Raw genomic sequence first — 20341 nt, forward strand, 5'->3', positions numbered from 1 at the left:
GCCGAAGGGGACGAGTGGGACTCGGCAGGCGGGACGCTGCTCTTCCTGCAGGTTTGTCCTTTGGGGGGTTTGGGGTGTTAGGGGTCCTCATACCCTCATGCTCGGGTGGGTGGGTGGGTGGGTGTGTGCGTGCAGGACAGTCGGCAGGTGCAGAAGGTTCTGTGGCGCCAGCTCTTTGTTCTGGACTCCATGATGTGTCTGCTGGAGGGGCTCCCGTCCGCCCATCAACTGCTGGCGCAGCCCTGCCCCCCGCCACCAGGTAACCACGCCTCTTTAGCAAAGCTCACGTGTGTGAAGTCCGTCATGCATGTGTGTGGCATGTAGAGGGCGCTGCTCGAGGCAGGTGGAAGGCGGTGAAGTCGGAGAGCGTGTCCGGGGCGGCCCACACGGAGGCCCTGCTCACCACGCTGCACCTCAACATCCAAAACATCATCAGCAGGCGACACAGAGCCGCACAACTGCTGCAGCAGCTGCACGCCAAGGTGCACGCACGTGCACACACACACGTGCACATATACATGCACACACACACGTGCACACATCTACGTGCACACACACATGTACATCTCCGGCGTTGCAGAAGCAGCAGAGTGAAGACGTGGAGGCGTCCCTGCAGAGGGCCCGTGATGCTTTGCGGGCATGTGATGGTCAGCTGACTCGGCTGAGGGCGGAGCTGGGGGCAGAACTAGAGCGCCTGGACGGCTGGCGGTGTTCCAGAGATGGGTAAGTCAGGTGACTTGACCCGGCAGCGAGGCTCAGGTGACGTGATGTGGCTTCCTGGTGTCAGCTTGAAGGTGTACGCGTCAGCCGTGCACGATGTCATGCACCTCCTCCTGCTTTCCTTCAACCAATCCGAGGTGTCTTTGGAGCGGGCTCGCCCCCCCAACCGCGGGAACTGCTCGTCCGATGAGCCGGAGCCCTTGAAGGTGTCAGTCACATGGAGTCACGACGACCGCTTCAGACTTCAGGTAACGTCCCCGCAACCACAGAACCGCTCCCAAGGGGGCGGGGCATCACGGCTCACCCTGTCCTCCCATGTGACAATGACTTCCTGTGGCTGTGAGCAGGCCGACGAGCCGGGGCTGGTGCCCCACTGCATCTGGGGGCGCCGCTCTGAGCTGAGTGCCGCCCTGCTGGAGGTCACGCGGCGCCACATGGGTCAGGCCGACCTGCTCTATGAGATCCACCGCTTGAGATCCAGGTGAGCTCAGATAGGAGAACTCCTCACCGCCCAATCCTACATCACCTGACACGCCCCCTCCCTCGGGGTCTAGCTTCGCCATCGACTGGCTTCCCGCTCGCCGCTTGCTGGTCTACCTGAAGTCTGCATCGCTGGTGTGCCGCCTGCAGGTGGAGGAGGGGTACCCCGGCAGCGGAGCCGTCCGCCTGCTGTCGGTGCACAGAGACGGATGTCCCGTGGAAACGTCTGGACTGCAGGTAAGTTAGCGTTAGCAGGGCTCCTCGTGGAGCTATTCATCGTGGGTATGGCTCACATTCCACGTCGACCAATCAGGTGCAGCTCTACGACGTTTCATAGATGATCCTGCACTTCACTTGTTCATCTTTGAGCCGTGTTCTTCTCCAGCCTCCCCCACCTGACAGCCGTGTGACGGACTGGCTGCTGCTTCTCCGCCACAGTCCTCTCATCTGATGTTCATGGTCCACGGTCATGGTCCAGCTGGTCCACCTGGTCATGGTCCACCACCTTCACAGAGAAAGGTCTTCCACTTCTGACGTGTCTCACTTTTCTGTCGGGGAAGTGCCCTCAGCAGAATCATCTTAGTCTTTGTGAGGTTTGTCCTTCATGAGTTCTAGACCCCCCCGAAAGGCCACCAGAGGAACTTGTCTTTGGAGCCACGAGCCCATCCTCATGAGAAGTGTCGTTTGCCACCACTAGCACAGGGTTGAGTCTGTTAGATTCCATGCAATAAAGTAGTGCTGCATCATCGTGTGGTGGTTATTTAGGCATTGTAGAATGTTTCACGTGTGGCATAGAAGCATACCATGCCAACAACCAGGTGGCATAGAAGCATACCATGCCAACAACCAGGTGGCATAGAAGCATACCATGCCAACAACCAGGTGGCATAGAAGCATACCATGCCAACAACCAGGTGGCATAGAAGCATACCATGCCAACAACCAGGTGGCATAGAAGCATACCATGCCAACAACCAGGTGGCATAGAAGCATACCATGCCAACAACCAGGTGGCATAGAAGCATACCATGCCAACAACCAGGTGGCATAGAAGCATACCATGCCAACAACCAGGTGGCATAGAAGCATACCATGCCAACAACCAGGTGGCATAGAAGCATACCATGCCAACAACCAGGTCCCGGGGCCCCCTGTGAATGTCTGCCTCAACAGAGAAGAGACTGTAGAGTGTCTTAAGATTAAGATTAAGATATGCCTTTATTCGTCCCTCAGTGGGGAAATGTGTAACTAGATGAATCTAATCTAATGAAGTAATTTCTGACTAGATGAATCATTTTGGAGCCTAAGAGTAGTACCATTCACAGAACAGAATTCATGGAAGTTCACCTTAGCAGTGTTAAAACGCCAAACTGGTCCAAGAAGTGGATGCGAGAGAAGGCCCTGCTGCAATGAATAAATTATCCACCAGGTGGCGGTAACGCGAGGTCGCCATTTTGCTGTGCAGCAGCACAAGAAGAAGAAGAAGAAGAAGAAGAAGAAGAAGAAGAAAGACGAGGTTCCAGAGAGAAAAAGAATCCAAGTGTCGCCCACTTTCTTTTCCACCATGGATGTTCCTGGCCCGGACAGCGACTGGAGGAGTCCTCAGTTCCGACAGAAGGTCGTTAGTCAGATGTGAGCATTGTGTTTTTTTATTTTTAGCATTGCTATATCAGCCTAGCTAAAAGCTTGGCTACTTTAGCTAGGCTGGGTTAGCTTAGCCCCACTCGAACGCAGCTTGTGGGTTTGGAACTATGAAATAGCAGCCTCATAATTTTCAATGTCATTTTCCATAGTCGGATGCTTGACACGGTTGCCGTCATCTGATACCAACTCATATGAATATGAATATGAATATTAATATGACATGAGAAGTCCAGCAGCAGTGCGACGGTGTCGTCATACATTACGATAATCTGCTCCATAAGACTTTCGGTGGTCTTGGATGGGACCGGGTCACTCTTAGTCTTAGTTTTCTTCTTTAGAATCTCAGTCAAAGTCCAACTCGAGACTTCATCATCATGTTGTTGCCCCCCCCCCCCCCCCCCCCCAGTGAAGACGCCATGAGGAAGGCGGGCAGCGGACACAACAAGTCCAGCAATGAAATGGAAAACCACGTCTACGTCAAAGCCAAGTCCAGAGTAAGCAGCACGTGAGCTCGTCCACAGGAAGCAAGAGGAGTGATGCGTGTGGTGGTTTTGTTGCAGGAGGAGTATTTGTCCCTGGTGGCCAGGCTCATCATCCACTACCGAGACATCCGTGAGTGTCCCGGCCATGTGTGCCCGCCCCGGGCGGCCATGTGTGCCCGCCCCCGCCTGACGTCTGACTTGTTTCTCTTTGACAGACAATAAGGCACTGGGCGGTCCGGGTGAGTCTGCATGCGCTGCGTGGATGCGCGTGCACGTCCGCTGTGCATGTGGGAGCAGCGTAACGTTGTCTGTCTTCTGCTAGATCCCATGAATGCCCTGACTAATCTGACGGGGGTTGGAGGGGGCCCGGGGGCCATTGGCATGGGGCCTCACCCCACCGGTGCCCCTGTGGGGGGCATGGGGGCCATGGGGCCCATGCAGATAGGCCCGCATGCCATGGCGGGGGTGTCTGGAAACCCACAAGCCCGTGAGTGTGTTTCCTTGCTGCGCCGTATGCTTGCCCTTTGACCTTTTCACTCTGTGACCGTTTGCCTGGGGAGTCACATGATGCCGGCTGCTTGTTGCTCACGTGTTTCTGGGGGGCGGGACAAGGATGTCAAAACAGGTGGTTGCTAAGCCTGACGTTATAGGCTCCGCCCCTCACTTCCTTCTCCTCCTCCTCAGTGGGGGGGGCGGCCCAGTTGGCCATGCAGGGCCAGTCCATTCCATTCCAGCAGTTCCAGCAGCAGAACCCCATGCAGCAGCAGCAGCAGCAGCAGCAGCAGCAGCAGTTCCAGGTGCAGCAGATGAGGGCGCAGATGCACCAGAACCAGCAACAGGCCCAGAACCAGCAGCAACAGAATCAGGTAGAGCTGGCTTTCATGGTTCAGTGAAAAGCGAGTCCGGTCGAGGTCGGGTCGCCATTGCTAACACGTCAGTGCTGTCATTAGCAGCCGGCATTAGCTTGCTTATCCACACACAGGCTAGCACCAAAACAGCGCGTCAAAGCAGCGACAGCCACCAGGCTGATGGGCGAGGGCGAGGGCGAGGGTGAGGGTGAGGGCGAGGGCGAGGGTGAGGGCGAGGGCGAGGGCGAGGGCGAGGGTGAGGGTGAGTGCGAGGGCGAGGGCGTGCTGCGGCATATGTGGCTTCAAACGTCATTGCTCGAAGGCACCGTTTCCCAACGCTGTGATTCAGGAAGGCACGGACCTTCTCCGGCATCCATGCTGGTCTACTAGATGCAGGAAAGATCAGGCCATGTGGATGTTATTGGCAAACATCTACCTGTCCTTAGTGAGGCTTGGACCAGAGGAGCAGATATGGAACTATACAGCACAGAATGAATGGAAATCGACACGCCTGCTCTTCAATCACGGTCACGGATGTTGCCACGTGTGTGTGCAGATGCATCAGTCCAGGATGCAGCAGCAGCAGCAGCAGATGGTCCAGCTGCAGCTCCAGCAGCACGCTCAGGCCCAGTCCATTCAGCACATGGTTCAGCACCAGCAGCAGGTTCAGGCTCAACCTGGTCCCATGCCACCGCACTCGCAGCAGCAGGCCGCCATGGCGCCGCAGCCTCTGCCCGGACAGATGACGTCCACTCAGCACGTTCCCCTCAATTCGCTGAGTCAGCAGCAGCACCATCTAAAGATGCAGGCCCTCCAGGTGAGACCACCTTCTCCGGTCCGCATCAACTCTCCGTCCCTCTCTCTGCCTCCCTCTGCGTGCAGGCCCGGGCAGCCATGCAGCAGCAGGCCTCGGTGCAGGCACAGCTGGCCTCCGTGTCTGGACAGGTGAGCCGCGGTCACGCAGGCTTCAGGTGGGAATGGTGGACGGTGGCGTGCGCTCACATGTCTGGTGTCCTTCCACTAGCTGGTCCGTCCTAGCATGCAGATCCCAGCCCGGCTGCCTCGGCCCGCTCTGGCTCCGGCCGGCCCGCCCCCCAATGTTGCCGCCGCTGTGACAGGACCGCCGCCGACGCAGCAGGTGTGACGCCTGAGCTGGCAGGGTGGGTCGGGCAGGGTGGGTCGGGCATGGTCCAATCACGTTCCTCCTCTGTGCCGGCAGGTGCAGCAGCAGCAGCAGCAGCATGTGATGATGTCATCGCCCTCTCCGGTGCAGACTCCCCAGTCCATGCCGCCCCCGCCCCAACCCTCCCCTCAGCCGCCCGCCTCCCAGCCCAACTCGGTCAGGTACGTGCGCACCACAGATTGTGCACGCCCGCATCCCAATTCAATGCTTCCTGTCTGCAGCTCGGGTCCGACACCGTCGCCGGGGGGGTTCCAGCCCAGCCCGTCCCCCCAGCCCTCGCAGAGTCCGTCCACTGCCAGGACCCCCCAGAACTATGGGGTCCCCTCCCCGGGCCCACTCAGCACCCCAGGTAGGAGCATCCGCAGCCTGCCGCAGTGCGTGGGCGGCCCTCAGTCCGAGTCTGGTTGACAGGAAACCCGAGCTCGGTGATGAGCCCGGCCGGGGCCGCGTCCCAGGAGGACCAGCAGTACATGGAGAAGCGCAAGCAACTGTCTAAATACATCGAGCCCCTCCGCAGGATGATCAACAAGATTGACAAGAACGAAGGTGGGGGCGGGGCCAAATGCCAGCACGCCAGCACGCCAGCACGCCACACTACTTCCTGTTCACCTTGTCTTTGTTTGATCAGAACGCAAGAAGGACCTGAGCAAGATGAAGAGTCTCCTCAACATCCTGACCGACCCCAACACCAGGTAACCGGCTCACCTTTCAACCACTTGTTGCCATGACAACCACATCTCCTTGACCTTCAGGTGTCCTCTGAAGACGCTGCAGAAGTGTGAGATTGCTCTGGAGAAACTCAAGAACGACATGGCTGTGGTGAGACGCCTGAAATACTCCACACCTACATACTAATCCCCCCCCCCCCCCCCCCCGTACAGTCATGGGGGGCCATGAGAGTACTTTGTTCCTTCAGTTTGTTGACTTGAATGCCTGGTACAAGTAAAGGTACAACATCAATGGAGTTCATGGAAGTGATTGTGGTTATGATGAAGAAAATCCTTTTTCCATGACTACGCCACACGTGTGTGCACGTATTGCCCCTCAGCCAACCCCCCCGCCACCCCCGCTGGCCACCAAGCAGCAGTACCTGTGTCAGCCTCTGCTGGACGCCGTCATGGCCAACCTCCGCTCGCCTGTCTTCAACCACTCGCTGCACCGCACCTTCGCCCCCGCCATGACGGCCATTCACGGCCCGGCCATCATGTAAGTGTCCAGACATGCAGGACACGCCCCGACGTGTCCACCCTTTCACATGTGGCATGTCCCGCAGCGGGCCCAGCGTGTCTGGACGAAAGAGGAAGCAGGAGGATGACGAACGGCAGACGGTCCCCAACATCTTGCAGGGGGAGGTGGCCCGTCTGGACATCAAGTTCCTGGTCCACTTGGACCCGGCGCACTGCAGCAACAACGGCACTGTACACCTCGTGTGCAGACTGGGTGAGACGTCCCGGCCGCCGTCCCGGCCGCCGTCCCGGCCGCCGTCCCGGCCGCCGTCCCGGCCGCCGTCCCAGCTAACCCATGGTCTTCTGTTGCAGAGGACAAGAACCTTCCCAGCGTTCCTCCTCTGCAGCTCAGCGTTCCTGCCGACTATCCCGACCAAAGTCCATACTGGGCCAACGACAGTGAGCAGTACGGTGAGTAGGTGACTTCCTGTCTGTGGTGGTTGTCCTTGGTCATGCGACTTCCTGTGTGTGTGTGTGTGTGTGTGTCAGGCGCCAACCACTTCTTGCAGACGGTGCAGAGGAACATGGCGTCCAAGCTGCTGCAGCTTCCTGACAAACACTCGGTGACGGAGGTGCTCAACACCTGGGCTCAGAGCGTGCGACAGGCCTGCTTAGCGGCTGCCTAAAGCCCCGCCCACCACCACATCTCCCTGTCGACCGGCGGCGTTACTGCAGGAGCTCCATCAACAACGGCAATGTTTCTTTTGTGAGGTGAATAAAACCACTTCCTGCCATGCACATCTTTTATTGCTAGCTTGACAAAGGAGCCCATCAGAAGCTGAGTGAGAAGGCCTTGTACGACACGTTGGTGAACACGTCCACGTGCTCGCTGCTTCCCGCCACCGTCAACACCTGCAACACGCCGCATGGCCGGCCGTCAGCATGCACTTGATGCGGGGGCGTGGCCTGCAGGCGGACTCACCTGATTCTCCGTGCTGTTGGTGTTGAGCTGCAGGCTGTTGAGGTTTGGGGGGCTACAAGGGATCTGAGCCTTGACTTCCCCCCCCAACAGGCAGTGGGACACAAACGGGCCTTCGCCCACCGCCAGAATCTGTGGAGAAAGGACACACGGAGCGTTGATGGCGCATGTGTGGCGTGGACGCCGTGGTGCTCACCATGTCCTGGTAGAAGCTGGCTTGTCTCTGGCAGCCACTCAGCGGGAAGATGGAGGTCGGCGTCAGCGACCGAAGATGCCACAGTGACAAAAACGGACCACCGCCGCAGAGCTGCACCGACAGAAAGCTGGGATTGGCACCAGCAACGACAACTGGAAGACAAATGTTCTCACCATCCAGTCCGAGTCCGTGGTCAAACAGCTGATCCACTTTCCAAACTGCGGCCGTGCACACTTCTGACAAACAGCACAGCATCATGAGCTCATGGCGAGCGCTGGCGCCGGCAACCAACGTGTCTTACTTGGTACTTGTGCACGTCCACGCAGTGGACACATTGAGCCGTCCTGCTGTCTGGACACACCGGGACATTGATCAGAACACGGGACAGACCACTGGGAGCAAAGCGGACACGGCGACTCACCCCACATCCTCACGGCGCCGTCCTCACTGCCTGACAGGACCTCGCCATCGCGGTCCCTCACGCTCAGACAGTGCACGTAGTCCGAATGTCCCTGGAAGACACACTGGGGCGGGGCGGAGACCAGACAATCAACATCATCATCATCATCATCAAGACCATCACAAGGGGACGTCTAGTGAAGCGGCCCACCTTGAAGACACCCTGTTCCAAATCCAGGACATGGATGTTGTTGTCACCACCGCCAATCAGCAGACTGTTGTCCTGACACACACACACACACACACACACACACTCATTGCCCCTGGTCGTCATGGAAACCACCAACATGGCATCCATCACTTACTCGTGGGTTGATGACCATGGCGTTGATCTCTGGGATCTCCATGCTGGACCTAAAACAAGAAGACAGGAAGTGCACCATGTGACGTGTCCAGACGTTCTGCTTGGTGGACAAGGATGTAGGAGGAGTTCCTCACTTGTAGTCTGGTCTCTTGGTCCACACAGCTTTGACACTCTAGGGGGGGGGGGGGGGGGAGAAGGCCGTCAGTCACATGCTGTCAGGCGACATGCCGCCATTTTCTGCTACCTTCTTGATGAGCTCGGCCCAGTTCCAGGCGCTGACCTCGCCGTTACCGCTGCTCAGAAGCTGGCCGCTGGCCGACGCCAGGCAGAAGACCGGACCTTCGTGAGCTGCGGGACGAGAGGTGGCATGAGAGGAGCGAGAGGTGGGTTGTGTACGTGATGAAGAGTGAAAGGTCACCTGTAAACGTTAAAACTGGTTTTCGAGCCGCCTCGGACACATCTGGACTAAGAGCTGCACACAAACTGAGAGCAGAACCTCGATCAGCACCACAGGTTAAAGGTTAAAGGTTAAAGGTCACGGTGCCGTGTTCTGGTGCACTGCCTCACCTGAAGATGGCGATCTCACCATAGTTGTTTCCCGCCGCGAGAAATCGTCCGCATGGCGAAAAACTTTGTGAGAACACAGACATGTGCAGTAGCTGTGGGTGGTCACATGACAAAGGAGAGCCAATCACGTTAGGTCAACAGTGGCCGCAGCGGCTCCTCCCGGTGGCACAATAGTCAACTCTTTTATTCATTGGCTTCTTTGTTAGCAATGTTAGCAATGTGAGCATGACTCCGCACTCAACTTCGTGTTCGTTACGTATTTTCAAACAAATACTCCTATTACGACAGATTCACCTGCAGTATTTAAAAAGTAAAAGTACCGCGCCGTTCATTCACTGAGCTTCATGCTAGTAGAATCCAACACACCACTATATAGCACAACATACTCTACACAATACATACACAAATGTACACATGCACACATACGAGCTTTACGTTTACATCCAAAAGTTGCCGCTTAAGGTTAAAGATTACCTCGATGGGACCCATTGTGCTCAAAGCCACTCGATGGCGGCGGCGCGGGAATGTGACGTCATTGCCTAGGGGTGGGCGGGCGACTTCGACCTCATTAGACGCCGCATTGAACGCTGAGCCGTACGTCAACGTCGCCGCCATATTGGATGGGTCAAGTCAATGCACAGACACTGGAGTTAATTCCTGTCGTTTATAAATTCCCACACGCACTACTTACTAAACTATTAGCCACCAAAGCCTGTGTGCTTGTGATGGGAGTGGTTAGCATGTTGGCAATGGCCATGCAGTCAAGACACCCGGAAGACCCGGGTTGCAATCTCCCTGGGGCGTCTCTGTGTGGCGTTTGCATGTTCTACCCGTGTGTGCGTGGCTTTTCTCGAGGTACTCGCTTTCCTCCCACTTTCAAAAAACATGCGTGTTCACTCCATTGGCGACTCTGACTTGTCCACAGGTGTGGATGGTTGTTTGTCTGCATGCGCCCTGCCATGGGTTGGCCACCGGTCCGGGGCGGACCCCGCCTCTTGTCCCAGGTCAGCTGGGAGCCTGGAAATGCCTTGCCTACTGCAGCAGGATCGTTCCTCACCTTCTTCATCTCCCTTTGGCCAAGGCTTGGGGCGCTCCCTAGCGGAGGGCCCCCTAAGAGCGGGGCCCCAGGCAAATGGATGGTTTGCTGCTTTGTCTTAGTTTGGAATTGGCTTTACCCCTCCCTTCTGATGTTGTTCCCGCCAATCACCCAGCCGGCCACTTGTGGTAGTAGTAGTCATAGTAGTAGTAGGTTTGTAGTATATATGCGTAGTACGCCCAGGGGTGTCCAAAGTACAGTCCTGATTGTAAAAAGGAAAAAGAAAAGTGTATCATTTGTCAGCAAGGACCCGTCCACGTGTACTTCCAGTATGTGTGTGTTTATTATATTAGACATACGTATATGTTGTGTGTGTTTATTATATTAGACATACGTATATGTTGTGTGTGTTTATTATATTAGACATACGTATATGTTGTGTGTGTTTATTATATTAGACATACGTATATGTTGTGTGTGTTTATTATATTAGACATACGTATATGTTGTGTGTGTTTATTATATTAGACATACGTATATGTTGTGTGTGTTTATTATATTAGACATACGTATATGTTGTGTGTGTTTATTATATTAGACATACGTATATGTTGTGTGTGTTTATTATATTAGACATACGTATATGTTGTGTGTGTGTATTATATTAGACATACGTATATGTTGTGTGTGTTTATTATATTAGACATACGTATATGTTGTGTGTGTTTATTATATTAGACATATATGTTGGAGACATTAAAAGTGTAACTAAGAGTGGAAAAGACAAAAGAGGAATTGATGTATGTATTCTTTCGGGATATACATCACATTGGATGCATTCTTTGTTTTTAGTTCCGCTATGATGACGTCACGGGTGGCAGGGCGTTGACGTCACAGCGTTGGAGGAGAAGCAGGAGGAAAAGTGGGCATTGGGAGATAAAGGGCAGCGTGTTTAAATGCTCTTAAGGAAAGTTGCCATCGAAGGAGCTCCGCTGGGTGTTAAACGGGTGAGTTTGTAGCACGCAGCGCCGTGAAAAGAAGCATTTTCCCTTCAATGAGGCCGCGCGGAGGGTCGACATCTTTGTTAGCTGCTGGCTAGCTTAGCCGATAGATGACAAGCTAGCAGACAAGCTAGCTTTCATTGCGTGGAATCATAAACATCCATGACTGATTCGAGTGTGCGGTGCCGTGCTCGTACACGGTGCGTGTGCACGGTGCGTGTATTTGCTGTTCATTCAGTTGTTGCATCGCGGGTAAGAAGATGGGGGGGGGGGGGGGGCTGCCTGCTACCTAGCTAGCGTTAGCATGCTGGTTATGGTTGGTGAAGAAAACGGATGTTTATTGACAATAAACATGAAACATTCCGTCAAATGACCATGTTTGCGCCCAGCTGCCACTGGCCTCGATGCCCGGCGTGTGCGTGGCTTGCCGGCGGGGAAACAAGCTAGGCCAAAAGAGCAGGAATGGCTAGAAAGCCATTTTGGTCTCGTGTGAACGGAACCGAGCCTTGCGTGTCGATGAGCTCCGGTGATGGCCGATGGCGAACACAACGGATGTGGCTTTGTCCCACGGATGTGTGTTGGAGACGGGCCAAGGTCAGGTGGGGTGGGTGGGGGTCGCCTGCGTGGGCGTGCACGTCTACCAGCGCGACTAAAGAAAAGCATAGAATGTTTCCAACTTGTTTAACAAGCAGGCTGTCGTGGTTGCCATGGAAACACTCGTGTAAACATGCTCATGTTGATCGTACTAATGCGTACTAATACTATGTAATGTTTACTCAGGCAGTGGGCGGGGCGTCCATCACCTTAGCCCAGGTGTCATTTTGTGGGGGCGACAACCTGATGAGATTGTTTCATTTCTCTTTCCATAGCAACGGCCACACCACCAGCCAGGGGCGGGCCCCACTCGGCCGTCGTCGGGGAGAAGATGGGCGGCGCCCTTGACCAATGAGATCCTCGGGATCACCGTGGGTTGCAGCGTGGTGACTCCTCTCCTACGACCCGGCGGGGGCCTACTATGGCAATGCATGATATGAGCGGTGCCAAGGGTTTCCCCTGTAAACAATGTGATATGGTCTGCCCGAGCACTCCCAGTCTTCTAGAGCACATGAAAGCACATTACCAGGAAGCAGAAAGTGCACGTTTCGAGTGTGAACAGTGTGGCCGACTTTACAAGCACGCAGCGAGCTTAGCCAACCACAAAAAGTCTCACGAAGTGGGCTCCTTCCAGTGTCCCGTCTGCACCCGGACCCTACCCAACGCCGTGGCCCTCAAAAACCACCTTCGCATACACACGTTGTCCCCGAGCAGCGTGCACGCCGAGGAAGAGAGCGAGGAGGCGCCCGAGGAGGGAGGTCATCACGAGAGGGACTACGCCCTTGCTCAGGACCTCCCGGACAGCTTTGGTCGCCCTCATCTGAACAACAGCACCTTGCACGGGCACGAAGCGGACGAGCACGACAAGAAAAGTTCCCCCGGGTCGGACGACGCCTGGGACCGACCGTTCAAGTGCGACCAGTGTGATCGAACCTACCGGCACCACGGCAGCCTGGTGAACCACAAGAAGTGTCACCAGCAAGGAAGCTTTAAGTGCTCTGTGTGCTTCAAACAATTCAGCAACCTGGCCGCCCTCAACAGCCACGAGAGAACCCACACCAAGTTCAAGAACCCGGCTGCGTCCATGGTGAGCAGCGGCGGCAGCCTCCTGGAGTCGGAGCGCCGCACCGGCAGCTCTCAGGCCGCCCAGAGCGACGCCGCCAACTCCTGCTTCTGCCACCTGTGTCAGATCGCGCTGCCCAACAAGGCCGACTTCCAGGAGCACGTTCTCCTGCACAACACCTCGTCACCTTCTCTCGGACTGTCCCGCAGCTTCCCTGGCATCATGCCCCACAATCTGAGTGCGGTTCGATCTCCGGCCTACACCCCGACCCTCGGGGACCCTTTACCCCTGCCGCCCTTGCCCAGTGACAAAAGGGGACCCTATGACCCCATAATGGGCCCTCCTGTCAACAATCCCATCTACACGTGTGCGTACTGTGGTGCCGGACATCCCGACCTGGAGACCCTGAAAGTACACTACCTGACGCATGACCCCCACTCGGCCTCCCACGGCCAGGATGGCGCCATCCTCAACTCGGACACGCTAAGTTCTGCTTCGCAGGGATCGGTGTCGTCTCCTTCCGGAGGCCGTGCGGCCCAGCCCAGTTCTCCTGGAGATGTGGAGCGTCGCTTCAAGTGTGGCGAGTGTGGCAAGAGCTACCGGCACGCGGGCAGCCTGGTCAACCACAAGCGCTGCCATCAGACGGGTCACTATCAGTGCAGCGTCTGTTGTAAGCAGTACCCTCATCTGGCGGCGCTGCACAGCCACCTGCGAAGCCACAAGGGCCGCGCCTCCAGCCAGCCTCTCAACGACGGCAGCGACTGGTTGTCTCCGGAGCCGCTCACGCTGGAATCTCAGCAGGGCTACGTGCAGGAGGGCAGTGGCACCACCCCTCCCCTCGCGCTTCCCGGAAACCTTGCTGACCCTGCCCACTTTGTATCGGACGGGGGGCACGGCAACGCTTTGGACTCCCTTGAATTCCACGACCGCTTTGACGGCAGCTCCATTTCCCAAAGTAGCTCCACTCACAGACCGGTCGACCGCCACGTGTGCGCCGACTGCGGTGAGATGTACGCTGACGTGTCTGGTATTAAGTCGCACATGTGCCCGCGCCGTGGTCAGCCTCCCCCTCCCCCTGCCCCTCCCCCTGGGCAGCAGCAGAGCAACATGTCCAACGGCTTTCTAGGCAACATGAACTACCACGGCACCAGCGCCACCGCCATGGCCTCTGGCAGCACCAGCGGCTTGAAGGAGGGGAGCAGCCAACGAGCGTACTCGCAGACGGGAGGCAAGAGGATGGCCAACGCTGACAAGGATGATGATGATGATGGAGAAGTCTACCAGTGCTCCGTGTGTGGAAACCACTATGCCAGTCTCAGAGCCCTGCGGAGCCATCTGCGGAGTCATGCCAATAATCCCACCGTCCCTGGACCGTCCAGCCTGGAGCAGGATTGGAGGATGATCTGCTCCACGTGTGGACAAAGTTTCTCCAGGAAGCAGGACCTCTTAAATCATCAGCTAGTCCACGGCCCACAAAGGCCAGACGGCCAGCAACAGGGCATCGTGGGGACTTCCACCAATGGCGGGGACAAGATGGACGGGCGCAGCCACATTTGCGTGGACTGCGGTATGTTTTTTGCTGACCGTCACCACCTGATCACCCACCTGTGTCCTGGTAAGAACCGAGCCAGCTCATTGGCTAAGCAGGGCCTCGGTGGAGCCAAAGGGATGTCTGGAGGTGAAGGCATTGGTGGCGGGGCGGCGGGAGGAAGCCGTGACTTTGCCGGGAATGGGCGTCGGCCATTGATGGAGCAAAGTGACAAGCCCCACAAGTGTGAGCAGTGTGGGCGGGGCTACAGACACCCGTGCTCCCTCCTCAACCACAAAAAGTCTCACAAGACGGGTGTGTTCCGCTGCTTGGTGTGTCAGAAACGTTACTACAACTTGCTGGCCCTCAAGAACCACCAGAGGACTCACTTTGATCTCAAGAGGTACGGCGCCATTTCACTCGCACCTCTCGCTGTGCTAGCAACCGTGTTGTGATCATTGATCCGTCCGGGAAGTGCAAAAGTCAACCACCACGCTGGGTGGCGACAAAAGAGGCGCAGTATGTTTGGAGCGCCTTTTGGGACAAATGATCATCTGTTTTGAGCATGTCTTCAGGAAATGACCGACGGCGTCAGTTAGCATGCGCTCGCTAACTAACTAACATGTGCTAACTGGCCTACCTCTTTGCCTCGGTCCTGGTCCCGGCCTCGCTTGGCCGTGGAGAGCCGTGCCCGCTCCTTAGCCGCTCCTTAACTTGTCTTTCCCTTTTCAAAATCCAGTCCTGGTGCTTTTGAGGAGCATCAGCATGTTCTAACCAACCGGGCGTCACTCTCTAGTCCTCATCACGTTCTTGGCTCCTGTGTAGAGTTCGACCTGGACTCCCATCCGCATGGGAGTACCCACGGTTTGAGTGGCAGGAAGCCTTTCTCGCCCGGTGCCTTTACTCTATAGTTACATTATTCATCGCCACGAGAAATTCACATTTCCAGGAGCTCGGCCACGATGTCTGTTTGTAGTGTCATCATACATCATAAATGATAAGTGTAATATATACTGCTATTGTAATATCATTCCATATACATGTCTGTGTATATATACAACATAGTATATCTAATAATAACAGAAGGTGATGCATTCGGTGCCCAGGTAGCGTGCATGCAAAAAAGCCACCGTGAAAGCTTGGCGATCAGGAGTCACGGCGAGTGTTACGTAGCATGGCGGTTCTTTCATCACGTAGCATGGCGGTTCTTTCATCACGTAGCATGGCGGTTCTTTCATCGTTTGGGAGAACTTCCAGGTGAAATACCTACATCAAGGTGACCAAAGGGCATTCCTGCAGCAAATGGTAGAAATAAAGAAAATGAAAAATGAGGCAAAAAGGCACAATGTAAGCAAAACGGTAACTTGGCATGTTTATAACTAATCATGACCCAAACCTTAGTCCTTAAATACAGTATGTAGGCCTCTTCATGACCCAAACCTTAGTCCTTAAATACAGTATGTAGACCTCTTCATGACCCAAACCTTAGTCCTCTAATACAGTATGTAGGCCTCTTCGTGACCCAAACCTTAGTCCTCTAATACAGTATGTAGGCCTCTTCATGACCCAAACCTTAGTCCTTAAATACAGTATGTAGGCCTCTTCATGACCCAAACCTTAGTCCTCTAATACAGTATGTAGGCCTCTTCATGACCCAAACCTTAGTCCTTAAATACAGTATGTAGGCCTCTTCATGACCCAAACCTTAGTCCTCTAATACAGTATGTAGGCCTCTTCATGACCCAAACCTTAGTCCTTAAATACAGTATGTAGGCCTCTTCGTGACCCAAACCTTAGTCCTTAAATACAGTATGTAGGCCTCTTCATGACCCAAACCTTAGTCCTTAAATACAGTATGTAGGCCTCTTCATGACCCAAACCTTAGTCCTTAAATACAGTATGTAGGCCTCTTCATGACCCAAACCTTAGTCCTTAAATACAGTATGTAGGCCTCTTCATGACCCAAACCTTAGTCCTTAAATACAGTATGTAGGCCTCTTCATGACCCAAACCTTAGTCCTTAAATACAGTATGTAGGCCTCTTCATGACCCAAACCTTAGTCCTCTAATACAGTATGTAGGCCTCTTCATGACCCAAACCTTAGTCCTCTAATACAGTATGTAGGCCTCTTCATGACCCAAACCTTAGTCCTTAAATACAGTATGTAGACCTCTTCATGACCCAAACCTTAGTCCTTAAATACAGTATGTAGACCTCTTCATGACCCAAACCTTAGTCCTCTAATACAGTATGTAGGCCTCTTCATGACCCAAACCTTAGTCCTTAAATACAGTATGTAGGCCTCTTCATGACCCAAACCTTAGTCCTTAAATACAGTATGTAGGCCTCTTCATGACCCAAACCTTAGTCCTTAAATACAGTATGTAGGCCTCTTCATGACCCAAACCTTAGTCCTTAAATACAGTATGTAGGCCTTTTTACAACATGAAAAAGATTTACCCCGCCCAGAATGAATGAGCATGATGAGCACACGCACTTCCTGTTGGTGACGTGGGCGTGCGCTGCGACCGGGAGCATGCGTATGTTGTGCATGTGAACGCGGGAGCGGCGGCAGATACTGAAATTGGCCTTTGTCCATTCTGACTGCAGGCACAAGTGTGAAGAATGCGGCAAGGCCTTCAAAATCCAAAAGCAGCTGATCAACCACTTGCGCCTCCACGAAGAACACCGGGCCAAAGGTCTGGTTCGCACCGGGCCAAATGTGTCGCGCTTCCAGCAGTCCGGACCGTCTCAACTGCAGAGCATGCGAGGGGAGTCGTCAAAGGGCGCCGCCATGAACATCAAATATGGCCACCAGGGCTTCAAAAAGCCCTACTCGTCGGCCGGAACGTCCAGGCCCCAGAAGTTTGACCCAGCTGAGAGCGGGCGGCGGCCTTTCGCCTGCGAGGAATGCGGAAAGACGTACCGGCATGCGGGCAGCCTGGCCAACCACAAGAACCTTCACAAAATTGGCGAGTACCACTGCAACGTGTGCAACTCCACGTACCCCAACAGGCTGGCCATGAAGAACCACCTGCGGCTCCACTTTGCCCAGAAGAAGCACAACTGCCAGGAGTGCGGGAAGGGCTTCCGCACCCAGAGGCAGCTGGCCACGCACACCACGGCCGGCCTGTGCAAGGGCCCGCAGGGTCCCGGCGCCCAAATGGATTTCGAGTGCGACGGCTGCTGCGAAGGCTTCCCCTCGGCCCAAGAGTTGGCGGCGCACGACTGCCCCGCCCAGCACCTGCCCTCGTCGTCCTCCGCCGGGAGCTCGTCCACCGTCAGCATGGAGAGGGGCTCGGTGGACCTGGACTCGGACGAGAGGCCCTACGCCTGCGACCTCTGCAATTGCGCCTACAAACACGCCAGCTCTTTGCTCAACCACAAGCACACGCACAAGACGGGCAACTTCCGCTGCAACTTCTGCGACAAGCCCTACACCAACTACATGGCGCTGCGCAACCACATGCGCATCCACACGCAGCGCAAGAAGCACATCTGCCACACCTGCGGGAAGGCCTTCCGCCTCGCCCGCTTCCTCCGCAACCACCAGAAGGTTCACGAGGAGGGCGCCACGCCCTTCGGCTGCCCCACCTGCGGGAAGAGCTTCCAGGGGAGGTCGGGTCTGGCCAGACACCGCTGCGGGGACAACCAGGTAGGCATGGAAGTCAGGAGGAAGCCGACCGCCGCCGCGGGAGAAGGCGAAGAATGTCGGTACACGTGAGTTGTCCTCGCTTGTTTGTCATTCTTGGAAGTGAAGTAGTGACCATGAATTCAGATCTCCACGTGTCTATTCCAGGTATATGATCTCCAATCCGGCTTCCTTGGGACCATTCGCGTGCCGGAATTCGGATTTTTCTGAAGTTTGGACAAATTGAATTAGTGGAGAGACCAGATAAGTCATCCCCGTTTGCTTTCAGTTAGCACCCACCATGTCTTCTTCTTTGTGTAATGTTGTGTGTTCTTGTGTGGAGACTCGTTTAGGAAGGGGAACGTCTCGGCGCCACTTTGGCCGCTCCGAGCTCTTAACTGGCTCAGCCGGATTCCAGATCATATACCTGTACGACATGCACGGCCACGGGCCCCCGCATCTAACCGCCCGTGTGTGTGTGTTGTGTGCATGCACAGGTGTGAACAATGCGGACGCTCCTACCGCCACGCCAGCTCCCTCCTCAACCACAAGAACACCCACACGCTCGGCATCTACCACTGCGCCGTGTGCCTCAAGACCTACTCCAACCTCCTGGCCCTCAAGAACCACCGCCGCATCCACTCAGAGACGCGCCGCCACCGCTGCCACGACTGCGGCAAAGGGTTTCGTGTTTCCTCGCAGCTCTACAATCATCGGCGAGTGCATCAGAAGCAGCGGGAGCAGACCTGCACCTCGTGCCGGCGCGCCTTCCCGACTCGGGCGAGCTTCCGACTCCACATGGAGATCAGCCACGACCAGCCGGCTCAGCCCCAGAGGCCACGCCCCCCCCGTCACCAGCCGGGTTGGGGCTCGGGCCTGGACCTGACTTTGATGCAAGAGCAGGGACTGCACCCCGGCACCCGCCAGGCGCTGCCCAGGGCGCACGTGTGCGACCAGTGTGGGCGGTCCTACCGCCACGCCAGTTCCCTCGTCAACCACAAGAACAGTCACAAGACCGGAAGGTTCTTGTGCAACTCCTGTCACAAGGAGTTCCCCAACCTGATGTCCCTGAAGAACCACCGCCGCATCCACACCGAGCCCAAACGCTACCAGTGTCCCGAGTGCGGCAAGTCGTTCCGCGTGTCCACGCAGCTCATCTGCCACCGCCGCATGCACACCAAGGAGAAGCCCTTCATGTGCACGCACTGCGACAAGCGCTTCTCGTCCAAGTCCAATCTCAGGCACCACGTGAAGGTGCACTCGGCGCCCACCAGTTACCGGGGCCCGCCCCGCGGCCCCTTCATTTAAGTATGCATTCTCCTGGAGCCGCCCCCACCGCAGTGACACGCCCACCTGACAATACTGGATGCGCCTCATGAAGGGCGGAGCCGATGCAAAGACGTTGGGTGTGTGGTTTATCTTCACTGGTGGCCTTTGTCGCGCCTTTTCATGTCGGGGGCGGAGCTTGTTTGCCCTTATTTTGTGCAAGACAGGTGACTTACGGACCACGCCCCCCCCCCCCCCCAGCTCCCGCCTAACGTGCAGCTTCTCCGATTGGACAGTGGTGGTCACATGACAACCGCGCGTATTGCTCTGAAATGTCATAGTCACTCGGCATCTCTGAGCCGAGCTGAGGGCTCTTAGGACTGAAGCTCCGCCTCCTCGCCACTGACCTCATTTATTTATATGATGAACAGGTGTAATCGTGTGTAGTGGTCTTTAGCGCCGTCGCCATAATCCCTCCCCCCGAGTCTAAAAGGGACTTTGATGTAGCTTGCTGTATTTATTCTTTCAGCGTTGGACGAGCAGCGGTGCTAGTTTAGAAAACAAAAGCGTCATGTGATGTAAGCTGCCACCTCTCACTTTGTTTGTTCGCCTAGTTTCAGTCATGTGACACGTCAACACACTTTTATAATACATTTTTTGATAACGTATAACCTTTACTGCTGAGCACTGACAATAAAAACACCTTAGCGTTAGCATGCTTGTCTGCGTACCTCGCCAGAGCAACCCCGGGTACGCCACGCCGAGCTACACGCCCAGCAGCAGGCTCCTCCCCCTCCTTCACGTACGACTTTTACGCTCGCTTGTTAGCGCTGGACTTCCTTTTACGCTGCTTTCACATCAGGCAACCTTGTCTCTCCATTCGTGTCATGTAAACATCCTTCCATTCGCACGCAATGTTAGGCCATTCACACACACCATGTAAACATCTGTCTGGCCATTCACACACACCATGTAAACATCTGTCTGTCCATTCACACACACCATGTAAACATCTGTATGGCCATTCACACACACCATGTAAACATCTGTCTGTCCATTCACACACACCATGTAAACATCTGTCTGTCCATTCACACACACCATGTAAACATCTGTCTGTCCATTCACACACACCATGTAAACATCTGTCTGTCCATTCACACACACCATGTAAACATCTGTCTGTCCATTCA

At 55.3% G+C, this 20341-nt stretch overlaps 4 protein-coding genes across 8 annotated transcripts in view; 3 read left to right on the forward strand and 1 right to left on the reverse strand.

The window, feature by feature from the left end:
* Nucleotides 1-2095, forward strand: part of si:dkey-225f5.4 (uncharacterized) — a 2897-nt gene extending 802 nt beyond the window's left edge. The window contains exons 2-9 of one of the 3 annotated variants that reach the window (XM_058048215.1): nt 1-51; nt 136-259; nt 325-482; nt 581-723; nt 788-968; nt 1068-1201; nt 1275-1437; nt 1514-2095. The exon at nt 1-51 is cut by the window's left edge and continues 40 nt beyond it. In XM_058048215.1, coding sequence (XP_057904198.1) covers nt 1-51; nt 136-259; nt 325-482; nt 581-723; nt 788-968; nt 1068-1201; nt 1275-1437; nt 1514-1537 — 978 coding nt within the window. In that variant the 3' untranslated portion in view covers nt 1538-2095. The remainder of the gene's footprint in view (nt 52-135; nt 260-324; nt 483-580; nt 724-787; nt 969-1067; nt 1202-1274; nt 1438-1513) is intronic. The other 2 variants (XM_058048213.1, XM_058048214.1) reach the window with 2 other exon arrangements.
* Nucleotides 2096-2663: 568 nt separating this feature from the next.
* On the forward strand, nt 2664-7367 carry med15 (mediator complex subunit 15). 2 transcript variants are annotated; one of them, XM_058048198.1, is made up of 18 exons: nt 2664-2832; nt 3251-3338; nt 3405-3456; nt 3542-3565; nt 3649-3813; nt 4011-4192; nt 4731-4991; nt 5057-5119; nt 5199-5314; nt 5399-5518; nt 5579-5706; nt 5769-5903; nt 5986-6049; nt 6110-6176; nt 6406-6563; nt 6631-6797; nt 6896-6994; nt 7073-7367. In XM_058048198.1, the coding sequence occupies exons 1-18, from the start codon at nt 2765-2767 to the stop codon at nt 7207-7209; spliced, it is 2094 nt and encodes a 697-aa protein (XP_057904181.1). In that variant the 5' UTR covers nt 2664-2764; the 3' UTR covers nt 7210-7367. The 2 variants fall into 2 exon arrangements, with proteins under 2 accessions (XP_057904181.1, XP_057904180.1); XM_058048197.1 differs by having other exon boundaries at nt 5199-5312; nt 5394-5518.
* Nucleotides 7293-9583, reverse strand: thoc6 (THO complex 6). Its single transcript, XM_058048208.1, has 13 exons — nt 9503-9583; nt 9029-9120; nt 8880-8944; nt 8706-8809; nt 8596-8633; nt 8463-8511; nt 8309-8380; nt 8120-8222; nt 8000-8049; nt 7872-7934; nt 7699-7809; nt 7506-7634; nt 7293-7435 (listed from the first exon to the last, which is right to left on the reverse strand). The coding sequence occupies exons 1-13, from the start codon at nt 9515-9517 to the stop codon at nt 7355-7357; spliced, it is 972 nt and encodes a 323-aa protein (XP_057904191.1). The 5' UTR covers nt 9518-9583; the 3' UTR covers nt 7293-7354.
* Nucleotides 8727-20197, forward strand: si:dkey-89b17.4 (zinc finger protein 646). Of its 2 annotated transcripts, XM_058048188.1 has the most exons (5): nt 8727-8844; nt 10917-11071; nt 11935-14653; nt 16862-17971; nt 18380-20197. In XM_058048188.1, the coding sequence occupies exons 3-5, from the start codon at nt 12081-12083 to the stop codon at nt 19188-19190; spliced, it is 4494 nt and encodes a 1497-aa protein (XP_057904171.1). In that variant the 5' UTR covers nt 8727-8844; nt 10917-11071; nt 11935-12080; the 3' UTR covers nt 19191-20197. The 2 variants fall into 2 exon arrangements, with proteins under 2 accessions (XP_057904171.1, XP_057904172.1); XM_058048189.1 differs by lacking the exons at nt 8727-8844; nt 10917-11071 and adding an exon at nt 18051-18146 and having other exon boundaries at nt 12017-14653; nt 18378-18527.
* Nucleotides 20198-20341: the final 144 nt, after the last annotated feature.

The sequence above is a fragment of the Doryrhamphus excisus genome, chromosome 15 (assembly GCF_030265055.1).
Source record: "Doryrhamphus excisus isolate RoL2022-K1 chromosome 15, RoL_Dexc_1.0, whole genome shotgun sequence".
NCBI lineage: Eukaryota > Metazoa > Chordata > Actinopteri > Syngnathiformes > Syngnathidae > Doryrhamphus > Doryrhamphus excisus.